General features: G+C 41.7%; 1 protein-coding gene across 2 annotated transcripts; it reads left to right on the top strand.

Moving 5' to 3' along the window:
- Window positions 1-5903: 5903 nt before the first annotated feature.
- Window positions 5904-25657, top strand: prkcda (protein kinase C, delta a). Of its 2 annotated transcripts, none has more exons than XM_056438167.1 (18): window positions 5904-5989; window positions 10368-10497; window positions 10683-10882; window positions 10980-11052; window positions 12250-12409; window positions 12752-12783; window positions 12954-13039; window positions 13562-13691; window positions 14306-14406; window positions 15218-15314; window positions 15474-15604; window positions 15904-16077; window positions 16169-16260; window positions 21360-21422; window positions 22460-22598; window positions 22748-22936; window positions 23157-23285; window positions 23431-25657. In XM_056438167.1, exons 2-18 carry the CDS (start codon window positions 10389-10391, stop codon window positions 23587-23589), a joined length of 2064 nt encoding a protein of 687 aa, XP_056294142.1. In that variant the 5' UTR covers window positions 5904-5989; window positions 10368-10388; the 3' UTR covers window positions 23590-25657. The 2 variants fall into 2 exon arrangements, with proteins under 2 accessions (XP_056294142.1, XP_056294141.1); XM_056438166.1 differs by having other exon boundaries at window positions 10365-10497.
- Window positions 25658-26453: the final 796 nt, after the last annotated feature.

Genomic DNA, 26453 nt, shown 5'->3' with positions numbered 1-26453 from the left:
ACATCATAATAGTTTATTTGAGGAGTTTCAGTCAGGATTTAGAAAACACCACAGCACCGAGACAGCACTGGTGAAAATTACAAATGACCTCTTAATGGCAGCAGATAAAGGACTCCTCTCTATCCTGGTCTTGTTAGACCTTAGTGCTGCATTCGACACCATTGACCATGACATCCTATTACAGAGACTGGAGCAGTCGATTGGCATTTCAGGCACGGCACTAATTTGGTTTAAATCCTATTTATCAGATCGATCTCAATTTGTATTTGTAAACGATGACGCCTCGATAACCACCAACGTTAGTCACGGAGTTCCACAAGGTTCTGTGCTTGGACCAATTATATTTACCTTATACATGCTTCCTTTGGGCAATATTATCAGGAAACACTCCATAAACTTTCATTGCTATGCAGATGATACTCAACTATATCTATCGATAAAACCAGAGGAACCAACCAACTAAGTAAAATTCAAGCATGTCTTAAAGACATAAAAACATGGATGACCTGCAACTTCTTGATGTTAAACTCAGACAAAACCGAAGTAATTTGACTCGGCCCTGAGCACCTCAGAGATCAATTATCTGGTGATGTGGTTTCTGTAGACGGCATTGCCCTGGCATCCAACACCACTGTAAAGAATCTTAGCGTTATCTTTGATCGGGACTTGTCCTTTAACTCCCACGTAAAGCAAATCTCAAGGACTGCATTCTTTCATCTACGTAATATTTCAAAAATCAGGCACATCTTATCTCAAAAAGATGCAGAAAAATTGGTTCACGCGTTTGTTACTTCGAGACTGGATTACTGCAACTCCTTATTATCAGGCTGCTCTAATAAGTCTCTTAGGTCCCTCCAGTTGATCCAGAATGCTGCAGCTCGTGTTCTCACTAAAACTAAGAAAAGAGATCACATCACTCCTGCACTAGCTGCTCTGCACTGGCTCCCAGTAAAATCAAGAATCACTTTTAAAATTCTTCTCTTAACGTACAAAGCCTTGATTGGTGATGCACCATCATATCTTAAGGAGCTTGTAGTACCATATTGCCCCACTAGAGAGCTACGCTCACTAAATGCGGGACTACTTGTAGTTACTAGAGTCTTAAAAAGTAGAATGGGAGCCAGAGCCTTCAGTTATCAAGCTCCTCTTTTATGGAACCAGCTTCCAATTTCAGTCTGGGAGGCAGACACAGTCACCTCATTTAAGAGTCGACTTAAGATTTTCCTCTTTGACAGAGCTTATAGTTAGGGCTGAATCAGGTTTGCCCTGGTCCAGCCCCTTGATATGCTGCTATAGGCTTATAGCTGCCGGGGGACGTTTTAGGATGCACTGAGCACCTATCTCCTCTTTTTTCTCTCCTTAGGGTTGAATTTTCATTTCTCAATCACACGTTACAACTCTGCTTTCTCCCCGGAGTCCTTTTGACTTCACGTCTCATGGGGTCATCGGACCCTATGAGACGGTATAGATCCTATCTGCCTGATGGATCATCGAGGTCTGGGTCGTGGAATTCCTGCTACTGACTACGCCACTGTCCTGTTGAGACTCCGCCCACTGTTGAGACTCCGCCCACTCCTCCTCTCTACCGCCATCTGCCTGATGGATCGTGGAGGTCTCCATCATGGAATATGCCTACTATGAACTATTCATACACTCTGTCACATTCATTGAATGTATTTTAACTCTAAATCTGTCCTTCTGTACACATTACATCTATTGCACCTGTCCATCCTGGAGAGGGATCCTCCTCTGTTGCTCTCCTGAAGGTTTCTTCCCCCTTTTTCCCCCTGAAGGGTTATTTGGGAGTTTTTCCTGATCCGATGCGAGGTTTTGGGGCAGGGATGTCTATGTGTACAGATTGTAAAGCACTCCGAGACACATTTGTAATTTGTGAAATTGGGCTATACAAATGAACTGAATTGAATTGAATTGAATTGAATCAGGTTCACCTGGTCCAGCCCCTGGATATGCTGCTATAGGCTTATAGGCTACTGGAGGACATTTCAGGATACACTGAGCTCATATCTCCTCTTTTCTCTCTACTTATGGATGCATTTTCATCTCCATCGCACATTATTAACTCTGCTTCCTCCCTGGAGTCCTTTTGACTTCACGTCTTATAGGGTCCATTGGACCAGGCTGGGTCTGATGCCATGGCCCTGCTGATGTGCCCCACTCCTCCTCTCTACCTCCATCTGCCTGATGGGTCATGGAGGTCTGGATCATGGTCCATGCCACCAACTATTCATACACTCTGTCATACTTATTGATTTTGATGTAACTCTGAAATGTTTCCTTCTGTACACATGACATCTATTGCTTCGGTCCAACCTGGAGACGGATCCTCCTCTGTTGCTCTCCTGAAGGTTTCTTCCCTTTTTTCCCTGTGCAAGTTTTTTTTCTTCTATTTTTGGGGAGTTTTTCCTGATCCGATGAGGTCCTGCATTACAGTAATAGGGATGCCGTATGTGTACGTATCGTAAAACCCTCTGAGGAAAATGTGTAATTTGTGATGTTGGTGTTAGGATCTGTGTGTTTCCTGTTTTATGTTGAAGTCCCTGTCTCGTTTCCTGTTTCCCTGCTCTTCCCTCCCTGTGCCTGTCTGTTTCTTTCCTGATTGTTCCAAGCCACGCCCTGATTGTTTCCACCTGTGTCTCGTTCCCCTGTGTATTTAATCTGTTTGTCTGGTGTCGGATCGTTTTTTTGTTCCTGTGTGGTGTTCCTGTCCTGGAAATAAAGCTCTGTTTTCCAAGAAACTCCTGCTGTGTTTGGGTCCTCCCCACCACAGACCTTAACAGTTGGGCAATATAAAACAAACTGAATTGAATTGAATTATATAAATATACTTCCCCCAGCAAATGATACATCAATACGGATCAATGGCATACACGCTTCTTTATGGATCTTCATCAGGCTCTGTATGTTAAATGTAACAGCTCGACAGCCCATATATGCCACGTGTAGGATTGTGTGTGTATGTGCATGTAATTACGTGTAGCTGTTGGCTAGAGGAAGAACAGGAGAGGGTTCCTCGAGCTTTGCTTATGTGCATCTGTCAGAGAAGAGGAGCCAAAGAATAAAGTGTTTAGTGACATCCAGTGCTGTGTCTGTCATGACTCAGTGTGCCTGGTAGGCCTATGCAAGTCCCCAGAGGAGAGAAGGGGGGTGTTCACTTCACATTGACTTTTCACTCTAGCAACACACAGTGCTGCCGTTAGCCATGTTGGTGCCCTAAGCATAACTCCTTCATGATGCCCCCCCCTGAAATAGGAAAGGGCACCCACGGCGAGCGGCGTCGATTATATTATAACTATGAGGATTTTTTTAGTTGCCTATTTTGTGGTGCCCCCTCAGGACTTGGCGCCCTACGCACAGCGCGTAGTGCGTGTTAGGGCTCGAACCAGGGTTGCCAGGTCTGTGTGACAAAACCAGCCCAATGGCCAATCAAAACCAGCCCAAACCAGCCCAATGGCCAATAAAACAAGCCCAAAAAACAAGCCCAATATCAGAACTCAAAATATGCCTGTGCCAAACCATATACACTGCTTTTAAAGTCCAACAACATTGCTATAATTTCCAAATGTATTGTAATATCTACAAAGTAACAACAAATGGTTAGTATGCCAGCATTAAAAGCAGTTTTCCCTAAACAGTTATTTCACCTACGTCCTAAAATGGCCTTGTGTAATTAGATACAGTATATTATCATAAATAAAATATAGCTCTGTGAAGGTGTAGACCAATTCACTGACGGACAAACTAACCTGTTGCTTTGTCTTGAGGCTTTCTCTTCCTTTTCTCTCTTCCTCCCTGCCTGGACAACATGAATGTACTGTTTTTACTTCATATGCATTTACTGTAGTTAATGCAATACCTTATTTCAACTGAAACACCTTATGTTGCTTCACTATATTGTTATCATATACTTATAGTTCAAACAATGTACGCACTCGACAACTGGAGAACGGAGCAGCATTTCGAATGTGTTTCCCCGTTTTGCTGTGGTTTTGGAGATCACTGTGGTGCGCACGAATCTCGGTTTTGCAGTACCGACAAAAAGCTTTGGTATCATCCCCAGCCACACGTTCTATCCATTCTTTAATTCCGTTTTCACTTTCCCATTCTTTCGTATATTTCTTCCCGTATTTAGCCCACTTACCGAGTGGCATGTTTCTCCAGTGTAGCTAGCTACACTAACTACCAGACCAGAGTTGGGATCGAGCGGGTCGCGGGAGACTGAGAGCGGCGAGAGCTTTAGGTGCGTGTGTGTATGTGGGCGTGTCCCATGTCCATGTGTGTACGTGCTGATCTGGAGTCAGTTTGGTAGGATTTGGGTAGAAATAAATTATTTCATTTAAAATATGGATTTTTATTTAAAGATATTCATGTAATTTGCATGCAAAATAGGTCTACCCGAACCAGCGGACAACAAATTCAACCCGCGGCAACACTTCAAAAGTAGCCCAATTCCGCGGGAAAACCGCGGACCTGGCAACACTGGCTCGAACACACCAGACGCGACTCTAAAAAGCGCAGCCGCACCAAAAACGCCTTGTCAAAAACCTGCTGGGCAAAACAGCGCGGTGCACCTGTGGAACGGACCTGCGTGCGCAACCAACCGTTAATTTTGGGTTCAAGATATTTAAAAAAAGAAAGGAAAGAGTAGGCCTATACGGCGAATACCACCATCTATTCCATGAGTTGTGTCTCGATGGCGAGGCTTTCAGTTGCACTTCCGACCGAGCAGGAGTCAGTTTGAGTCGTGTTTAGATTTAGAATTATAAAGATCTTCGTAATTAAATACCGCTAATATAATATATAATAAGAGGTTCTCCTCGGGAAAACAGGAAGGAAAGCCTCCTGCTTCATCCGATTGGCTGCATTGGCGGAGTGTGACATTGATGAGCGGCGCGCCTCCGCGCCTCCCGCTTAAAGTTGAGAATATTTTAACTTTTAACCGCGCCTGAAAAACGCAAGAAAACCGCGCCGCGTGGCATTTAAAAGGCGCGTCTGAAAGTCGCGCCGTAGGCTACCATAGGGAATCAATGGTTTTGCGGGCGACGCGTTTTTGAGAGGCGCATCTGGTGTGTTCGAGCCCTTATGGGAGCGGCGGCGCTGGCAACACATAACGATTAAACAATGTTAAACTAACACAACAACTTTTCATAAAGACTCACTCTGGTGGAATGTGTCTGCCTCATTCCTCCGGTATGTGTTTGTTCACATCAGTCAACGTTTTAATAGTGTCATCGGATGATATGAGAATGAGTGGGATATTTGTGGACGTGTGTTTGTGAGGAGGTGAGTGCATGTATGACATAAATAAAGGAAATAGATAATTTGGAGGGCTTTTGTTAGTTTAAAAGAAAAACTGATTGTATTGCTTCAGGATCCAAATCAGCCACCTCTTATAAAAAACCTATAGCTCAAACCTCAAAACTACCCCGCAGCCTACATTAGCCACGTGACCCCACCCCCTGCGAAGGAACAGCATCTCTACCGCACACACGAGGCTACGCTTCAGTAATCTAGGGCACACTCAGCCACACAGATCGGTATCTACTGTTATAGTTGTCTTTCCGCTCAGGTGATCAACAGGTCTGCAGTGATGAACATACAGCATCCTGTGAATCAGCGGGGAGGAAATAGAACATTTTACACGTGGCTGAAACTTGTGTGAGAAGGACAAGTGCACAGTCCAACTGATGTAGAAGATAATAACTGAGGGGACCGTATTCATACAAAATGGGGCAAATGGGGGGGCATTGAAAAATCTGAGGCACAGACCGCGGTGTGTGCGTGTGCGTGTGTCTGTGCGCGCGCGTGTGTGTGAGAGAGAGAGAGCGTGTAGCAGGTAAACGTCACAATTTGCCCAGCAAGCTGCGAGCGCGCGCCACTTCCTCAATCGACGGAATCACAGACGAGAGGAAGATAATAAAAGACAACTTTCGTCGTGCGTCGGTGATAAAGAGACAACTTGCAGGCCGAGGTGAGACTGTTGTTATTGTTATTATTTTAGTCAAGTTTTACACGAGAGTTAGGGTCATCTTAAGTGTGGAGTTTGTAAAACAAGTTGCTGAAAGCGGAACGTGAACGTGCCTCTTCGTGTTTGTGGGTCTGTGGGGAAACTAACTGTCACCACAACTCGTTCAGCAGTGACCGTTGACGCGGAGGGAACTTACAGTAGTAACGTAAACACAACGTCTACGCCTTTTATATGACCTTTAACAGTTTAACTACCTAACGTTAACGAGCAGGTCTGATTAAAACTTATAATTCTAACCACTTTTGTTCGGATAGCGTCGCTCCGGTTAATTAAACTGAAATGGTGCGACGGAATCGAGAGAGGGCGAGTGCAATCACTGGCACCGACAACTCACTGGCACCTCACTGGCACCTCAGTGGCAAGACTGTGGCAAGTGCCACAGACTTGCATTGATAATGTATTTTTTTAGACTTACTTAAAATATGCAATACGATATTGCTGTACAATACTGCTGTACTATATTGAATATTGTTTTGCTACTACTACGTTTCACTTCGTAATATATAACACTTATATACCATGATATGTATAATGTACCCGCCTTTCTTTAATAATAAAAAATATATAATTATTTTTTTACCATGTCATACTGTTATACCTCCATGAAATTCTCCTTTGAGGAGATGCCACTGTTAGTCTAAAGTTTAAGCACTGGCACTCAGTGACACTTGCCGGCACTTGCCATCAGTTGCCAGCAGTTGCCACTACTAGTCAAAAAGTGCCACTACTAGTTAAAAAGTGCCACTACTAGTTAAAAAGTGCCACTACTAGTCAAAAAGTGCCAGCAGACGGAGGGTCGGCCGCAGTGACGAGTCTGCGACGATTTAGTGACAAGCTTCACTGAAGTGCCCGGACAGCGGAAGAAATCACTTTCATGATCACAGAATGGAGGAACTGCGGTTTAGCTAGATAGATAGATAGATAGATAGCTAAAATAGCTAGATACACAGATGGATATATATATATATATATAGTGTCTTTTTGTAGACACTTACTTACAATATGCGATAGTGCTGTACATTACTGCTGTACTATATTTAATATTGTTTTGCTTCTACTACGTTTCACTTCGTAATATATTGTAGCGACCCTGTGAAGTGGCTGTCAATCACAGTGTGGCACCGTGCGTGCTGGTCGAGGGGGCGTGCCTGTGATTGGCGGAGTAGAGGGGAGGCGGGGTTAACCTGTCGGAAAACGGGAGTTAAGGGTGGTTGACGGGAACCGTTGTTGTTGACGTTCGAGCTGCTAAGCTGAGAGGAACACGCTGTCTGTGTTGGTGGATGCCCAATAAAGGGAGGATTAATAACGTTGTCCCGTCTCCGTGTCATCAGTGCCATAACGTCCGAGACGTTACAATATCATGGTATATAAGTGTAATAGATTACGAAGTGAAACGTAGTAGTAGCAACACAATATTAAATATAGTACAGCAGTAATGTACAGCACTATCTTATTGCATATTGTCAGTAAGTGTCTAAAAGACACTAATTAATATATATATATATATATTATTTAGTGTCTTTTTTATATATATATACACACACATCCATCTGTGTATCTAGCTATTTTAGCTATCTATCTAGCTAAACCGCAGTTCCTCCATTCTGTGATCATGAAAGTGATTTCTTCCGCTGTCCGGGCACTTCAGTGAAGCTTGTCACTAAATCGTCGCAGACTCGTCACTGCGGCCGACCCTCCGTCTGCTGGCACTTTTTGACTAGTAGTGGCACTTTTTAACTAGTAGTGGCACTTTTTAACTAGTAGTGGCACTTTTTGACTAGTAGTGGCAACTGCTGGCAACTGATGGCAAGTGCCGGCAAGTGTCACTGAGTGCCAGTGCTTAAACTTTAGACTAACAGTGGCATCTCCTCAAAGGAGAATTTCATGGAGGTATAACAGTATGACATGGTAAAAAAAATAATTATATATTTTTTATTATTAAAGAAAGGCGGGTACATTATACATATCATGGTATATAAGTGTTATATATTACGAAGTGAAACGTAGTAGTAGCAAAACAATATTCAATATAGTACAGCAGTATTGTACAGCAATATCGTATTGCATATTTTAAGTAAGTCTAAAAAAATACATTATCTATGCAAGTCTGTGGCACTTGCCACAGACTTGCCAGTGAGGTGCCAGTGAGGTGCCAGTGAGTTGTCGCTGAGTACTGGCACCGAGCGGCACTTGCCACAGACTTGCCACTGAGGTGCCACTGAGTGCCAGCGTCGCTAGGGGGATCTCGCCCCTACTGACGGAATCTGTGACCTGTTTCATGGCGGTCCACTCAGGGGACAGCCTGACTGGCTGTCCAGGTGAAGTGCGAACGGATCGATACTGGCTACCACCTTATGCTATGACAGCTCTCAAAAGTTGTGACACCCACGTCAATGCAATGAGGTGACTTTTAGCTCTCGTAGCGTGCCCCATGGTGCCGATATGGAGTTCTAGTTTAGGTCACAGAATCTCACGGGTCACACAATACGTTGAAACAGCGGCTGTGAGGAATGCGGGCAGGTTTGGACATCAGAGAAAAGGTGCGTTTTTTACTTTGACATCGATGAGTCATAAAGCAATTCCGGTCGCAAACTGTTGTTGGAGACACATGAACCACATCCTTTAGAGTCAGAACATCTCGGTTGATGCTGATTGTTTCTAGGAATGGCTGCTGGTCATCGTTGTAGTGTCACATCACTTTAACAGCGTCACTGTACTTTGTATCTATTGGGGTGTTTTTGCAGTGTTTTTGTTGCAGATCACTGTACAAGCTCCAACTTTTTTTCTGTATTTTTCTTCTCTCTTTTTTTCCTTACGTGTTAGTACATGGCCCAAATTCTAGGTGTAATAATACAATTTCAATTGTGTAATACCCCTGCTTAAAAACACACTTGTGTTGGTCATAGTGCTGGTATCAGTATTGGTAGAATACAAATGAATATTCTGAAGTTAGGTGGAAGTTTGGATTTATAACCAAGTTACATTATACTGGTGCATGGGTAATAACTACAGATGGACCAAATCGAAACTGCACATGAACAAATTGCTATGTAATCAATCACTACCGACCTCAATAACACACTGTGCTTGGTATTGATTAACTCCAACCAAAACCCTGACATCACAGCGAACAGCAGCAGCGGGTGGGTGAGTGAGTGAATATGGTCGTTCATCACCTTTCCCTCTTAGTGCGTACCATGTTTTACATTTCTGGTCTCAGAGTGGCCGGCTATGGGGTCATAATTGTGAATACCATACTAGGCCGACTGTGGTGTGCTGCATGCTTTTATTTGGGTTAGCAACGTGTTGAGGCCCGCTCTGCCTTTGCAGTACAGGAAAACATCTCCACTTGACTGTAGTTTCTGAGCGGCTGCAGCTGCAACCTTTCAGAAACTACACAGTTAAGAAGACGCAGTGACAGGGGAAAGTTGTGGTTCCATATGTATGACATTTCAGCTTATGCAACCAGTATATCCTGCTTGCATAGATAGTGCCCAGCATGTAGGGTGATATATATCTCTCACCAATATGTCACTATTAGCATATATTTACCTTAAATGCACAAGGATGCAACTAGTGTCCATCATCTTTAATGTAATTTCTGTCTCATTTTCTTGTAATTGTCAACAAAGTGAAACATTCCCAAATTATATATATATTTTAGCAGTGGAAGTATCTTAAAGCATTCTCATTTGTCAGTCCATGCATTTTCCCAACAATATTGGAACATTGTTTATTCCACGATTACTTTTTTTCTTTTTACCTCAAACAATCAGCTTTGGAATCAGACACAAACACATTCAATAGTCACATTCAACATGTGTTGTTGCCAGAGGTGTACAAATGTTTTCTGTCCCTCCTCCGCGGGGTTGTTTTAAATTAGATGACAAAGAACAAGTTTACAATCTGACCTTGGTCTATTCTGTAAACACAACATCTATTGTACAGTGTGTCTACCTGTCCTCGAAGAGGGATTCCTTTTGTTGCTCTTCCTAAAGTTTTCTTCCAATTTTGTCCCTGTTTACATTCTTTGTGTGCCTTGCTGACGCAGTCATCTACTGTTTTGTGTCCAGGTCCAGATGTCAAACAGGATGTCAGGAATATTATCTGATATTATTTAGTCTCATAATATAAATACAGATGCCTGTAAAACCTATCTTGATGCTAACCTGTGGACACATAGTATTGTTACAGAATATGCACCAGCGTGTGTTTATGCAATAAGTGGATATAATAACCAACCATCTGTTTGTGTGACTAACATGTCATTATAGATAAATCTCACCAGGGTAACACTTTGTCTGCCCATCTCTAAAAGCAGGTGGCCTTGGTACTCGGCACCATGGCTCCTTTCTTGAGGATTGCCTTCAACTCATATGACTTGGGCGTCATGCCTCCTCTGGTTGACCCACCTTTCTGTGCAATCAAGATGAAGGAGGCCTTGACAACTGGTGAGAAACAGTTTGATAGCTGACACCACTCTTGTCTTTTACAGAAGTTGTTATTTCTGTACAAAAGAAGAAGAAGAAGAAGAAGAAGAAGAAGACACAACAAACAACTTTCTTCTTATTTCCATTTCTGGAAAACACAACAAGTTCTTTCTTTCTTTTCTTTCTATACATCTCCCTATTCCTAGAACGAGGTAAGACCCTGGTTCAGCGCAAACCCACCATGTACCCGGACTGGAAGGCCAGTTTCGATGCGCACATCTACGAGGGGCGTGTGCTGGAGGTACTGCTGATGAAGACAGCAGAGGAGCCGCTTGCTGAGGTCACTGTTGGACTGTCTGTTCTTGCTGAGCGCTGCAAGAAAGCCAATGGGCGTGCTGAGTTCTGGGTAGGACATTACACGTTGTGCCCACAGAGCAACTTCATCAGCAATTTTTCATAATATGTGTAACTGCCTGTGTGTGTCTATGTGTATGCATGTTCAGGTGGATCTCCATCCTTCTGGGAAAGTGATGATGGCTGTGCAGTATTTTCTGGAGGGAATGGATACAAGTAAAGGTAATAAAATGGAAACGTTTCCTCTATACTCTGTAATGTATTTTATTTTCTGTCTCGTTACCTTGTTTTTCTCGAGTTGAACATTTTATATATTGTCACCAAATCCCCTGTAAACTTGGTTCCAAACCTTAAGTATACCTCTATAAGGGCATCACAAAATGGTTCTATTGGTATCAAATTAATGACAATGAATAATAATCTTCACAGCTATAAACCATGGGCTCAACTAATCTAGTTGAAAAGACAATAGCGTTCATCAAATCGTTTGTTTGTCGTGTCTAGACTGTTAACTAGAGAGAACAACAGTGATAGAGAGATATGAGAGATGACAGCATGCAGTGTGAAACAACTCCCTGCTACCTTCTGGCTGCTGTTTCACTAGTCGAGCCAAAGAAGCACTACACACCTTAACCATGTTTGGATTAACAGCTGCGAGTCAGGTTTCTCAACTATGAACATATTAAAACTAAGTATCGTTCTCGCCTCACCAATGAGTACCGACACTTGACTCATACATCTGCATGAGAATGGCTCTAGCTCAAGATTCAAACTAGTGGCAGGGTTGTGCTAGGACTTATTTTACATGTGTTCATGATAACAATGTATTTCCTATTCAAGTGCCAGTAGGGCTTAATGCACCTGTATGTTAGAAGTCCTCCAAAGAAAATGTACAATAAATGTTGTTTGAATAATATGTAAATGCATATTGTTGATTTTATTTGATAGACGTTAGGGGTAGGTAGTTATCAGATGCAATTTAGATATTATTAGGTTTAGACTTTTGCTCAGAGGAAATCTTAGATGCTGATTTAATTGAATATCTTTGCTAAAAAGCAAATTTAAAAAACAAAAACATATTAATTATTATTCATCAAGAGTTAAATGCTCAAAATAATCTGACAAACAGACAACCGATAGCTATCAACACATTCTCAACAATTACTGTATATATAGCAAGACAAAAGACAGAAACACACATGAAAGTATAAGATCACAAACAATTCCTGAGGGAACAAGAGAACAAGGTGGTTATTTTTAATTATCTTATTATTCACAGGCATTCACAATTCCTATTGGTCACCGGAGATTATCATTCATTTCTCAATTTATCAATTTGTGATGTATACAGAATTACCATTGTTTTTTAATTTCAGTGTTGTGAGATGACCGATCAGTGTTTCTCTGTGTATCTTAAAGAGGGTAAGCAGACTGCCAAGGAGGAAGAGGAGGGTCCTACCCTGAACCGTAGACGAGGGGCCATCAAGCAGGCCAAGATCCACTTCATAAAGAACCACGAGTTCATTGCCACGTTTTTCAGGCAGCCGACTTTCTGCTCCGTGTGCAGAGAATTTGTCTGGTCAGTCCGGCCTACTCATCAGCCCTGTAAACAAACCTTGAAGACAATTTAAGAGCAACTCATAAACCACAGATTAGATCAACTAAAACAGCAGAGAGAACGATGTAGTTAGATTAAAGCCAATATTTAGGAACTTCCTGTTATTTGCTGATATATTTAATACTCTCTGAGTTGACTTATTTCCCTCAAAGTTATTGTTAGGATGAATAAGGTCAACCTACCCTTTAAGTTGTAATGTATGTCTGTTTCAATGCAGCTGTCCATTATCAATAACCAAGTGATTAATTAGAAAACCAAAGAAGGACACAGTCTGACCCATTTGTGTCACCTTGCCTCCAACAGGGGACTCAACAAGCAAGGCTATAAATGCAAACGTAAGTGTACAATAATGAAAACACTCTTCTTTGTGCAAAAATTGAAATAGAAACCCAGTGCACAGATTGTGTAAATTGAAATGACATTCTTCACACTTTTATTTGTGTGGTCAGTTTATATACTGCCTCAAAGTGTACAAATCATGTTCATCTGTTTTTTTAATTACCAGAATGCAATGCAGCCATCCACAAGAAATGCATAGACAAAATCATCGGCAGATGTACCGGTACTGCTGCCAACAGTCGCGATACTGTGGTACGTAATACTTTTACATGTACTGAGTGTTCTTCATATGTCTCTCTGTTACAGTTTAGTTTGGGCTTTTCTCACTCTGTTTTTTGCTGTTACATTACATTACATGTTGGGATGAAATATCTCTCCTTAACAGTTGAGAGTCAGAGTTTAATACAAAGACACAAGTCAGGGTCCACATCCAATGATTAGTGATCATCAATATGGATAAATTAAGACAATCAAAGACAAACTGACCTAGATCATAGTGGCATAGAAATAATCAAGCACAAACATAGGGAGTGGTCTCAGAGAGGAACTCTAAATCAGTGTCGTACTCGACCTGATAACAAACAAGGAACATTGTATCCAGCATTGTGGTCACTTCTGACAGAAGTCAAAAGGAAAGAATTAGGCCGGTGCTTTACTTTACATTACATTACATTACATTACATGCTCAGACCTGTGAGGTGTCACAGGCCACTGATAATAATTATTTTCCCTCTGGTCATTCTTGGAGATGATGAATCTCGTTTGTCACTGCAGTTCCAGAAGGAGCGCTTTAAAATTGACATGCCGCATCGTTTCAAGAACAACAACTACATGAGTCCAACCTTCTGCGACCACTGTGGAAGTCTGCTGTGGGGTCTTGTCAAACAAGGCCTAAAGTGTGAAGGTACAGTGCCAATATAATTGACGAATTGTTGGCATATAAATGTACACTACCGTTCAAAAGTTTGGGGTCACTTAGAAATGTCTTTATTTTTCAAAGAAAAGCACTGTTTTTTCAATAAAGATAACATTAAATTAATCAAAAATACACTCTATACATTGTTAATGTGGTAAATTAATATTCAAGGTGGAAGTGTCTGGTTTCTAAGGAAATATCTCCATAGGTGTATAGAGGCCCATTTCCATCAACTATCACTCCAGTGTTCTAATCGTACATTGTGTTTGCTAATCGCCTTAGAAGACTAATATCTGATTAGAAAACCCTTGTGCAATATTATGCTAGCACAGCTGAAAACAGTTATGCTGGTGATATAAGCTATACAACTGGCCTTCCTTTGAGCTTGAAGTTTGAAGAACAAAATTAATACTTCCAATATTAATCATTATTTCTAACCTTGTCAATGTCTTGGCTATATGTTCTATGAAATGTTCAATTCATTTGATAAATAAAAGTGTGAGTTTTCATGGAAGACACGAAATTGTCTGGGTGACCCCAAACTTTTGAACGGTAGTGTACCTTTTTTTTTCATTCAAGCATTTTCTTCGTTCCATTTGTAGATTGTGCCATGAATGTCCATCGCAAGTGTCAGGATAAAGTAGCCAACCTTTGTGGTATCAACCAGAAACTCCTAGCTGAAGCACTCACACAAGTCAGCCAGGTGAGTTGATGCAGACTGTCACAAGTTACTCAATGCATGGTCCTATCCAGTGTCAAGTCAAAGTAACGTCTAAAGAATGTGGATTAAAGTCTGACTCAGGTACCATACTACCTAATCAAATCATTCCATGGCTCTTACAGATATTGTAGATATCTCGTTGCATTATCACTTACTTAAACATTAATATACAGGGATGTATTTCAAGAAAATAATGGATAAATAACGAGAGCATAAACACAACAAAATATAAGCACATGATAGATTTGAATACCCTTCTCAGGTAATATGATTAAAATGGCATTGTTTTCTTTTCTGGTATCGTTAATCTGGACGCAAGTCTGAAGTCTGCTTGCATAATTGTGCCAGGTGGATGTGCACCAACCACTTCTCTAATGTTTGATGAAATATACACAACCTACAATTGGCTATTCCGTCAAGACTGAAAGTGTATCAGACTTGTTTTTCACTTCAACACAACAGACACATACTCGTTTTAAACAATGCAGATGCCTCTACTGGTTCTGTACAGGTGCACGTCTCAGCTTCATCTCACAGGTGTAACTGTGACTCGAAGAGTTTACATCAAGTCTATTTTTGGACAATACGTGTGTAAACAGGAGGCTGATGCCCAATAACATTGAACGGAATAACTGTGTATAAAATAAGAAAACAACACCACAACCAGAAGTCCTTGTGCATTCAGACATAATATATAATAAACCCAAAATATGATGCCGTTTGCTGCAGCAGAATATGAGATTACTCTGACTGTTCCTTGCCTTTCATTTATTTTCTCTCTCTATTCCAAAAGACATCGTCCACCCGCCACTCAGATCCAAACCAGCCTGATCTGCCTGATATTGGAATCTACGATGAAGTTAGCAAGCTCGCCGGACTGGATATTAATGGTCAGTGAGTGTTTTTCTGAATGTGCATGTATGTGCACATAATGCTTTCATGTGAGCAGTTTAGGCTCTGTATTTATAATGATACTTGTAAAAATAATATGATAAATTATTTAATAACTCAATGAATAAGTAATTTGTTGGTAATTGTTTGTCCATTAGATGGATCTCCTTATGGCAAACTGTGGGAGGGGGCCAACTCAGGGCCTCAGTCCCATATCACCCATTTGACACGCATCAACGTGGACAACTTTGTCTTCCACAAGGTCTTGGGAAAAGGAAGCTTTGGCAAGGTACAGAGCAACCATAGCAGTATGAAGTCTACTGTGAGACAGCTGTTGTGATTGAGAGGGTAATCAATCAACACTCCGTCAACACTTGTCAGCTGTGATGTACACTGGCACACAATCCTCATATTAAATGAATGACATACAATGTAGGTGTTGGATCCAACTATGAACTGTAGACAAGATGTTTACATGTGTTTATTAACTTGATATTGATATTACCTGATATTTCAAGCGTCATGCTCTTTAAACGACAGAAAACAATGAAAGTCTCTCTTTTTCTGTTCTTCTTCTCTGCCTGTCAGGTTCTCCTGGCAGAGCTGAAGGGTCGTGGTGAGTACTTTGCAGTGAAGGCTTTGAAGAAAGATGTCGTGCTGATGGATGACGATGTGGAGTGCACGATGATAGAGAAGAGGGTTTTGGCTTTAGCCTGGGAAAACCCCTTCCTCACACACCTTTACTCCACCTTCCACACCAAGGTAGTCGGCTTCATCTCATTGGTGTTTTTTCCTACTCTACACTATAAGTTGGAATTTTACCCTCAGTACTCAAAGTTAATCTTGTCAACAGGAGCATCTGTTTTTTGTGATGGAGTATCTGAACGGAGGAGACCTGATGTTTCATATTCAGGAGAAAGGGCGCTTTGACCTCTACAGAGCCACGTGAGTCACACCTGTGACACAGACATAACAACATCCAGACTTAGTGGGGATAAAAGCACAACCTGCCAGCAATACTCAGTGCCCTCAAGTTCCTATAGCTTTGCAGGAACTCACACATACAGAATCAATGAGTTGTTAATGGAATAAATGAGCACATGTTTATTCTCCCCATATCACTCTTTGTCTCTCTCCCATTATACGTTATTTTCATTTACATGATATACTGAACCCTGATGGACTGGGCTGGTGTCCATTAGCTCTTTAGCAGACTGGCCTTGTAAGGACTAAGCCGCTCTCAGTGCTTGTGTACTGTTCGTATGGGGAGGTATCGGTTACTCCCGCCCAACTCTCAACTCTTCACCCTGTGGGAATCCCTCCAGAACTAAACAATGGCTCACTCGTAATAATGTTGTGAAGTCTAAAGCTTGCTGGCACCTGTGCCACTGCCAACTAAAGTTTTAAAATGTCTCACATTTACAGACAAAGACATTTCTTTGCAGATGCCGTTTGACATAAGCACCTTGCTTTTCTGGGGCTCTATTGATTGTGTCACGGTTGCTCAGTTGGCGGGGAATTTTAGACCATTTTGTATTATATGATGTTATGTTTGTTAAAAAAACGAGAAGCAAAAATAACGGACTTTGAAAGATGTTCCTTAAAGGTGAAGCAAAGCAAGCTTGGTTTGATTCTTGATTCAGATTTAGAGGCTAACAAAGACAAGCACATTAAACTTCAGTGCATGCATTGTTGTGCAAGGTAGTTGTATGTCTTATAATAACGTAAAGATTATCAATGCATTATCATGTGCAGTGGTCCCCAAACTACGGCCCGCCTCCCCATTTGGACCGGCCCCCTGAACAATACCAGAGACGCGTTCCGATTTATTATTTTTTTCACCTGGCCCGCTGCCGTTGAGATTGCAGTGATTGAGACGCGGAGAAAATGTGGAGTGAGTGGTGCTCTTCGCAATAGAACATCTTTGATGGGACATGTCGCGTCTCGTCCAATCAGCGTTCAGATGTCCACAGCGTTTGGGAAATTAGGTTAGCTTGAATGTGTTCACACCGGACGCAGCAGTCTCGACGCGCGTCGAAAAAAAAGTGTGTTCAGACCAGACGCGTCGCGACCGCAGAGTACTTCCACTTTTTAGTGGACTGAGCTGCTCTCCCACTGCGCTTCTCGCTGCTCTCTCTCTTCTTCTCTCTTTGATACGTGTCTCTGACTTTTCCACCTACGGCGGCAGATCTCCTCTGCCATGAAACACATATGCCGGTGTTACACCCCTACTGGTTTTCAAACCTACTGGTTTCCCTACGCGTGCGTGCGTTGTGTTCTCTTAACATCTGCAGCGGGGCTCTGTCTCGCTCACCAGATACGTCACACATTCACAAACATATTGCTGGAGATCTTTAAGCCACCTTTCATATACATTTCGGCGATTACGATTGTATGAGTGAGCAGTGCATCACAGCCACGGATGAAGAAATACATTTTCGAAAAAATAAAAAGATCGCCCGACCTGGTTTCGATCCCTTTCACGCAAAAGGAGTCTGCACTCAAAGACGCGCAGTCTGTGCGCTGTGCCACCAGATACTAGTTTTAAGTCAAGTAATTTATATATTGATCCATTAAATCACATTTCTTATGTATTCATGGGAACAGTTTGGTCGAAGGGATCTGGAACAACTGGTTCCCTTGAGCGGATATTTCCACTTTGAAACATGTTTAGCGATGTTTGTTCGCAACGCAACAACCACACAATACCGCACACAGGTGAGCACAGGTGAGCAGATTCCCCCCCCCCCCCCCGGCTGGCCCTCCAGCAGGCAAGGCAAACGTTATGTGGCCCTCTTAGGAAAAAGTTTGGGGACCCCTGATCATGTGTATACAGTAAACTTGTTGAGCATACTGGGATGTATTTAAAAAGCATGCCGTCTGCCTTTACCTTTCCTGTAGTTAAACTGGTGTGTGTCCTGAACCTATGAGATGACAGCAGTAATTGCCTGCTTAGCAAACCCAGACACCTGATCTTGTGTTGGCATCCACTTAAGCCCTCCTCACTCAGTGACTGTATTCAGCCTGGATGGATACTTTACCCTCAGTGAGTGAGAACAAAAGAGAGTGGGTTGTTTCTTTATCTCAGAATGCTTGATTTGTGTTTTCACATTTGTTTATGTACAGACACGTTTAAATATAACAAATAAGCTTGTGTTTTGCTTCTCAAGTTTTCACATTTGGTTATGCAATATTTTTTGTTAGGCAGCTGTAGAGTTTCTCATGACCTCTTTGTCAGCACAACGTCCCTGTTCTCCAAGTGTCTAGGGCCAACCTCCTGACCCTGTTCTCCCAGTGTCTAGGGCCAACCTCCTGACCCTGTTCTCCCAGTGTCTAGGGCCAACCTCCTGACCCTGTTCTCCCAGTGTCTAGGGCAGACACGGGCAAACTACGGCCCGTGGGCCATATACGGCCCGTTAGGCTTTTTAATCCGGCCCGCCGAACTTGTCCAAATTATAGTAAAAACCCACGGATGTGTAAAAACCTCATTACATTACATGTCATTTAGCAGACGCTTTTATCCAAAGCGACTTACAATAAGTGCATTCAACCTAGAGTACAAACCAAGAACAACAAGAACACAGGAAGCAACACTTCCTCAACTCAGTCGAACCACAAAAGCACCACAATAAGTGCTATCCCAGTGCCACTGAAGTGCAAATCTGTGTTTTAATCCAGATATAGTCGGAAAAGATGTGTTTTCAGTCTCAGGCGGAAGATGTAGAGACTTCCTGCTGACCTGATGTCAGTGGGGAGCTCATTCCACCACTGAGGAGCCAGGACAGCAAACAGTCTGGATTTCGAGTGATTAGCTCGAGGTGCAGGAGGCAGTTCCCTTTTTCACCCTTTCCCCTGCAATACCCTCGTTTCCCCAATAGATGGCACACTAGTTCATACGAGCAAGGGGTCAGTTCATTACGTTCCTAGAGGAAACCATGCGGATCACCAGGACTTACTTTACCACTCTCGTGTCCGCTGGTTAAGATTGTGGAAAGTGCGTCAACGAGTGTGGGAGCTCCAAGAGGAGATTCGCTCGTTTTGGAGCTAATGGGGAAATCCGACGAATTCCCTGAGCTGAGCGACACGGACTGGCTTTGTGACTTTGCGTTTGCTGTGGACTAGGGCTGCAACAACGAATCGATAAAATCGATACAAATCGATTATTTAAATAGTTGGCAACGAATTTCATTACCGATTCGTTGTGTCGCGCGATTATTACGGCCCTCAATAAATCGCAGAGTATAAAAAAAGTAGATTTGAGGGCAGAGCCGCGCAGGAGAAACTAGAGCGGAGGGAGAGGACAGAGCGCTGCGTTGTGAGAGCCAATCAGCGCTGAGCTGCTCCGCTGTTGGTGAATCTAATTGGCTGCAGCTGCCCTCGTGGCGCTGGAAGCGGAAGTCATTCAGGTCGTCAGAGACATTCACGGAGCTGTGTGCGCCTACGGGTGACGTTATGACCCCAGACACCAGGGCGCTACATGTTACGACGTGTGTGGCATTTCCACAAGAGTATAACGTAGAAAAAGTGGTTATTTATTCCTGTCTAGCGCCAACCTCTTGGCCCTGTTCTCCCAGTGTCTCGGGCCAAGCTCCTGACCCGGTGGTGGAGAGAGTGATCCAATGTCTCAATGTTTCTCACATACAGTAGCAGGGTCCAATTTATTTACTTATACTGTGTCTAGACTTCAGTTTACATTTTGTTCTGTGTTTGTCGAGTAGGTTTAGAGGTGCATATACATATACAGGACTGTCTCAGAAAATTAGAATATTGTGATAAAGTTCTTTATTTTCTGTAATGCAATTAAAAAAACAAAAATGTCATGCATTCTGGATTCATTACAAATCAACTGAAATATTGCAAGCCTTTTATTCTTTTAATATTGCTGATTATGGCTTACAGCTTAAGAAAACTCAAATATCCTATCTCTAAATATTAGAATATCATGAAAAAGTATACTAGTAGGGTATTAAACAAATCACTTGAATCGTCTAATTAATTCGAAACACCTGGAAACACATTTTCAAATGTTTGATTTTGTTTTGCTGTTATAAATCTTTTTTTTAACTTGGTCTGAGGAAATATTCAAATTTTATGAGATAGGATTTTAGAGTTTTCTTAAGCTGTAAGCCATAATCAGCAATATTAAAAGAATAAAAGGCTTGCAATATTTCAGTTGATTTGTAATGAATTCAGAATGCATGACATTTTTGTTTTTTTAATTGCATTACAGAAAATAAAGAACTTTATCACAATATTCTAATTTTCTGAGACAGTCCTGTATGTGTGCACTTGCTAACTTGTTCTAAGAGAGCTTTATTTTAAGTGAGAGATCATCAATAAATACAACATAACAGCCTACTCAGTCCTTGTCAGTTGTTCATTTAGATTGAAAGACCAGCCATTGGTTTAGAGCGACAGTCACTCTATCTCTTCTAAGGACTTAATCGTTTCACCTGACATAGATGACAAGAGAAGCGGGGCAGAAATAGGCTAATCTTTCGTCTCTCAGGTTTCACATTTTGAGAACGTTATTGTATGGAGTAGCAGACAGGTGTCTGCTACTCCATACAAATGTACTCCTCAATAATTCAGCTCCACACTGAAATGAGTCTGCAGTGACATTTCAAGCTTCATGATCTTTATAAGACAGAAAACAATGAAAGTCTCAGCAGTGTTCAGCTGCCAACTCACGAGTGAGATATACTGAGCAGACCTGTAGTTTTCCTCATTTCAATTCAATATAATTCATTTTATTTTATACAGCCCAATGTCACAAATTACAAATTTGCCTCAGAGGGCTTTACAATCTGTACACATATGACATCCCTGTCCCAGGACCTCACATTGGATCAGGAAAAACTCCCAAGAAATAGAACAATCAGCAGGGCCATGGCAGGAGGCCGGCCCACCAGGCAGGAGGCGTCAGACGCAGCCAGGTCCAATGGACCCGATGAGACGTGAAGTCACAAAGACTCTGGAAAAGAAGCAGAGTTAGTGATGTGAGATGAGAAGTTCATATCTGTCTGCCTTGTTTGTCTTCCCAGGTTCTACTCTTCTGAGATCATTTGTGGTCTTCAGTTCTTACATACCAAAGGGATCATCTACAGGTCAGAGCTAAACATATGTATTGCATCTGAATGTTTTACATTTTTTATGTGTTGCTATATTCTCTACAACATAGCTGACCATATTGCAATATTTTCTTATCTTCCACAAGATAAATACACAAACACATTGCAAGAGCTATGTGAACTTGTTGTCACTCAAAACTTGCTTTTCCCAAGCGTTTCGAAAAAAAATTCTTATGAAAGTGTCAAATTCATGTGTTGCAATGCAATTGGGAACAGGGAATGTTCCCAGTTCCCATTTCATGTATTAAAAAGCTGACTCTAAAATCCGTTATAGTGTAGCTGCTTGCAATTGCATAACCATGTGAGAATATAATAACATCTACAAAGTTTGTGGTAGATCAACACATGAACAGTGGATTGATAGATTACCCATTTTACCCGAGTTTCATATGTAAAGATTTCAAATCCTATTGAAACAAACCGAACAAAACGGCTGCCTGGAAAAAGAAGGTATGCGTTGACCTTTTTATCCTTTGCGTTTGCACGTTCTTCCTGTGACAGCTTGGGTTCCCTCCAAGTTCTTCAGCCTCCTCCCACAGTCCAAAAACACGCAGCTCAGGTTCATTGGAGACTCTAAAAGAAATTGTCCGTAAGTGTGAATGTGAGCGTGAATGGTTTTCTGCCTCTATAAGAGCCCGGCGATAAATCGGCCAATGTCAGCGCCCCGTGACACTAAATCGCACAAGTGGTTTCGATAATTGAATTTAATGGAACTTTAAATTAATTCATAACCAATTCTTTGTGGTTCTTAAAAACATTTTTAACTTTTTTAACTGTAAATTATCATATTATTTCTGGCTTGAGTGGTGTTGTCAGGCAGTAGGCATTCAATGTCACAGTCCAGGCAAACAATTGTCTTTCCTTTTAGCACATATTTAATCAAAATATTCATTTTAAACATGCAAGCACAAAATGTTCAGATCAAACCGTATTATTGCAAACTCACAATCTGTTATTATCTTTTAATTCACTCATGCTTATTTCCAATCATGCTATGATTGTTTTGATTCCAGAGATCTAAAGTTAGACAATGTGATGCTGGATCACGAGGGACACATAAAGATAACTGACTTCGGCATGTGCAAGGAGAACGTGTTCGGAGAAAATCGTGCGACAACCTTCTGCGGCACTCCTGACTATATCGCCCCAGAGGTAAAGGGTTGTCATACTTTCAGTTGAGACTTGTTCTTGTTCTGAAATATTCAAATGTATAATTGATTTGCTTTTAGCATCATGCATGCAAACAAGTAGCTGTGTCTGTCTAGAATAATTCTTATTTATGATATTGTGTTTCAACTCAGATCCTGCTGGGTCAGAAATACTCATTCTCCGTCGACTGGTGGTCATTTGGGGTGTTGCTGTACGAAATGCTGATTGGTCAGTCACCTTACCATGGAGATGATGAGGATGAGCTCTTTGAGTCCATCCGCATGGATACTCCCCACTATCCTCGCTGGATCAACAAGGAGGCTAAGGACATGATTGAGCAGGTCAGTACTATAACTTTTATACGAAGTATATCTATCATAAGGCATCTTTTCTGCTTCAGGGAAATAGGTATTTCCACATTTGATAATTTTATGGTTACATTTAAGGATCTCTTGGAAGGAATTCTACAGCTCTTGTGTTGATGAAATATATTCAAAATAAATACAAAATGTACATTTGTGTAGTTGAAAACGTTCTATTTGTTTGTTTGTTTTACTGCAGTTGTTTGAGAGAGACCCAACTCGCAGGCTAGGAATTGTGGGTAATATTCGTTTACACCCGCTCTTCAACGCCATCAACTGGCAGGCCTTGGAGAGGAGAGAGATTGAACCCCCCTTCAAACCCAAAGTGGTAAGGCGATCATAGAAGTTATTGAAAATGTATTCATGAAAAAATATGGATAATGTGCTGGGTTTACTTACATCTATAACCTGTCATGATTGTCTTTATTTATATTTAATTGATTTTGCTGAGTTATGTTTGTTGTCAATTACAGAAATCACCGGATGATTGTAGCAACTTTGATCGGGAGTTCCTGAGTGAGAAGCCTCGTCTCTCCTACAGCGATAAGAACTTCATCGACTCCATGGATCAGGAGGCGTTCGCTGGCTTCTCGTTCATCGACCCCAAGATGGAGCAACTTTTAGAAAAGTGACTGTTGTGATGACAACCAGACCTGGGCCCTATTTCTCATACCTGGCTAACATAGTTCGTTGGATATTTTTTAGGATGAGATTACCCAAGTGAGGCTTTTCGGTTCCACCAAACAAGTTTGGAAAAATCACCAAAGCAACAACATCCAACAATTTGAACCTGCTCCAGCGCAGGCTCATTCAATCTAGCTGGATAAGCTGGCCACTCCCCCCGGAAGGAAATGGCAGCTCCCTTCCTCAAAGATCCCATTGATGAAGTAGCGATATTAATTAGATTAGCGTTTAATAGGGAGAGAGATCTTATCACGTCATGATGACTTCCTATATGAGCGCGATCCATTCTGTCCACAAGGAATACTTTATTTACAGACCTTCTTGAGCCACATGCTGCAGCTGGGCATTGACTGTCTCACAGACTGTATGCAGAGCCTTGTGGTACATTGTTGTACAGTGTGGTACATTGTTGTAAATTGTGGTACATTGTTGTACAGTGTCGGCGATGCAGACCATCAGGAAAGCCGCTGTATGCCGAGCGGTTCATGAAGCTTATTTAGAGCTTGAGAAACTTCTGGATGTGTTCATTACGTTCCCGGGCTCACACACAGAATCACACACACATATTAAAATTCCTATTCAATATGGTCATCGCCACATACATGAATATACTTGTTCTGGAAGAGTTGAGATAGTTCTTTTAGATCTCATTGGATGATGCATGCCATTAAGCAGACTGCCAGCAGGCACATTTAAAGAAATGTATTTGGATTGATTGGGGTGATGAGGCACTTAAAATTAGCCGATTCATTTTCTCAACACTCATGCTGCGTTCACACCAAACGTGTCGCGAGTAGAATCCATGAATGTACAGGCGAGAATGGATGAGAATAAAGAGGAATTTCATCCAGTTATTTAGAAGTAGTCGGTGAAAGTTACCGAGCTGTGTGAGCCTACGGGTGACGTTATGTATAAATAAATATATATATATATAAATATAATGTTATGAACCCAAAGGGTGTTTGATGTTCCGACGTTTGTGGGAGTTCCACAACAAGTATTCAGCAGAAATAGTAGTTATTTCTTCCATGGTGGAAATTAAAACTGTTTCCATGGAGATAAGCCACAGAGAAAAGCCACGCCCCCTCTCCAGCACGAATGAAGCGAATGAATTTAATGAATGAACCACAAATAGCCGGGAGAGTAAACTCGCGCGAGTAAAGTGTTGCGAATATTTGTGTGAACGCAGCATTACACATTTATCTTGTCTGATATGTCGCCATGCGTCTTGTCTCGTCCTCACAGGGGTGAGATGTTCATGATTATGGTCTGGAATTCCTCATATTTGTTCACGGTCATCTCCTGCTCGTCAGCGTAGAAACAAGAGGCTCTTCCTTTCAGTTTATTTGTCATTGTGCTGTTAGAAAATCATGGTTTAGCTAATCGACGCTTCGCCCTTTTGAAGTTGGACGGGCACGCGCAATCATCCTGAGGACTGAAGTCAGGTTTGAACTAACGAGACAGTTTGAGGGCGGATCAGCCTTTGAGAAACCGAGATAGCCTGATGTCAATCATCGGGTTGATTTAAGGTGGATAATCGGATATTTGATCGATTTAGTTGAGCCACATATGAGAAATAGGGCCCTGGGTTACATCTCTACGGCTTACGGACAGTTTCCTTATTCTGTTACATTTTTAAAATTACAAACGAGTGAAGTATTTGTGTGACCTTATTTCAAACAGAAACTATTCTCCTTGGGTACGTGTAGAAACAATAAGCATAGAGAGGGCCTATGTACTGTACATATTGATGTCATTGTGTTTGTGTGCATGCTTATTATTTGTTTAGGTTGTTAATGCCAATATGAATAATAATAATAATAGGGCGGGAGGTTGAAAATCCTTGCATTTCACTTGACATCACTGCTACCATCTGCTGTCATTTTGTGTCCCTTTTTGTAACATTCAATTCAACCCAACTGGGATGAAAAGTATGAAGAGGTAAAGAAACCTATAGAAATACATTACACTGTACTAAATAAACCTATCTATCTTTAGATATAGATACATACTGAATGTTATCCGTCTAATTATTTAATTTGATGAATCATGTCTTATATGACAAAGAAAACCGTGTGGTTGTTGACTCTCCAATGCTATGTAGAGAACTATTTTTAACAGAGACCAGGACATACCAGAACCTACATCTGACAAATGTTCGGTTTCTGGGAGACGGATTTATTTTTGGTTTTGTGGCTGCTGATTGTGAATGCGTATTTATCTCTTGTCACGGTCAAACGGATGGATGATTTATTTATTCCACTCCGCTGTGTGTAGATTCTGTTCCTCTCGCACAGATCGTACTGCTAAAAAAAGGAGTAAAGACACATAAATGGTGGATTACCTTCTTGATATATCACTCTCTTTGTGGATAAGAATCTAAAACATCTTCAAGAACTGTCTTGTATCTAACAATAAAAAAGGAGTTAGGGCACAATCACACCAAACGCGACTTTTAAAAGCGCAGCCGCACCAAAAGCGCCTTATCAAAAATACTCCGGGCAAAACAGCGCGGTGCGCCTGTTGAGCGGATCTGCGTGCGCAACCAACCAACCATTGATTTTTGGTTCAATATATTTTTTTAAAAAGAAAGGAAAGAATACGGCGAATACCACCATCTAATCCATGAGTTGTGTCTCGATGGCGAGGCTTTCAGTTGCACTTCCGACCGAGCAGGAGTCAGTTTGAGTCGTGTTTAGATTTAGAATTATAAAGATCTTCGTAATTAAATTCCGCTAATATAATATATAATATGAGGTTCTCCTCGGGCTGCATTGGCCGAGCATGACATTGATGAGCGGCGCGCCTCCGC

The sequence above is a fragment of the Pseudoliparis swirei genome, chromosome 18 (genome assembly GCF_029220125.1).
Source record: "Pseudoliparis swirei isolate HS2019 ecotype Mariana Trench chromosome 18, NWPU_hadal_v1, whole genome shotgun sequence".
In the NCBI taxonomy this organism is placed as follows: domain Eukaryota; kingdom Metazoa; phylum Chordata; class Actinopteri; order Perciformes; family Liparidae; genus Pseudoliparis; species Pseudoliparis swirei.
The sequence above is the reverse complement of the archived record's forward strand: the minus strand, read 5'-3'. Positions and strand labels throughout refer to the sequence as shown.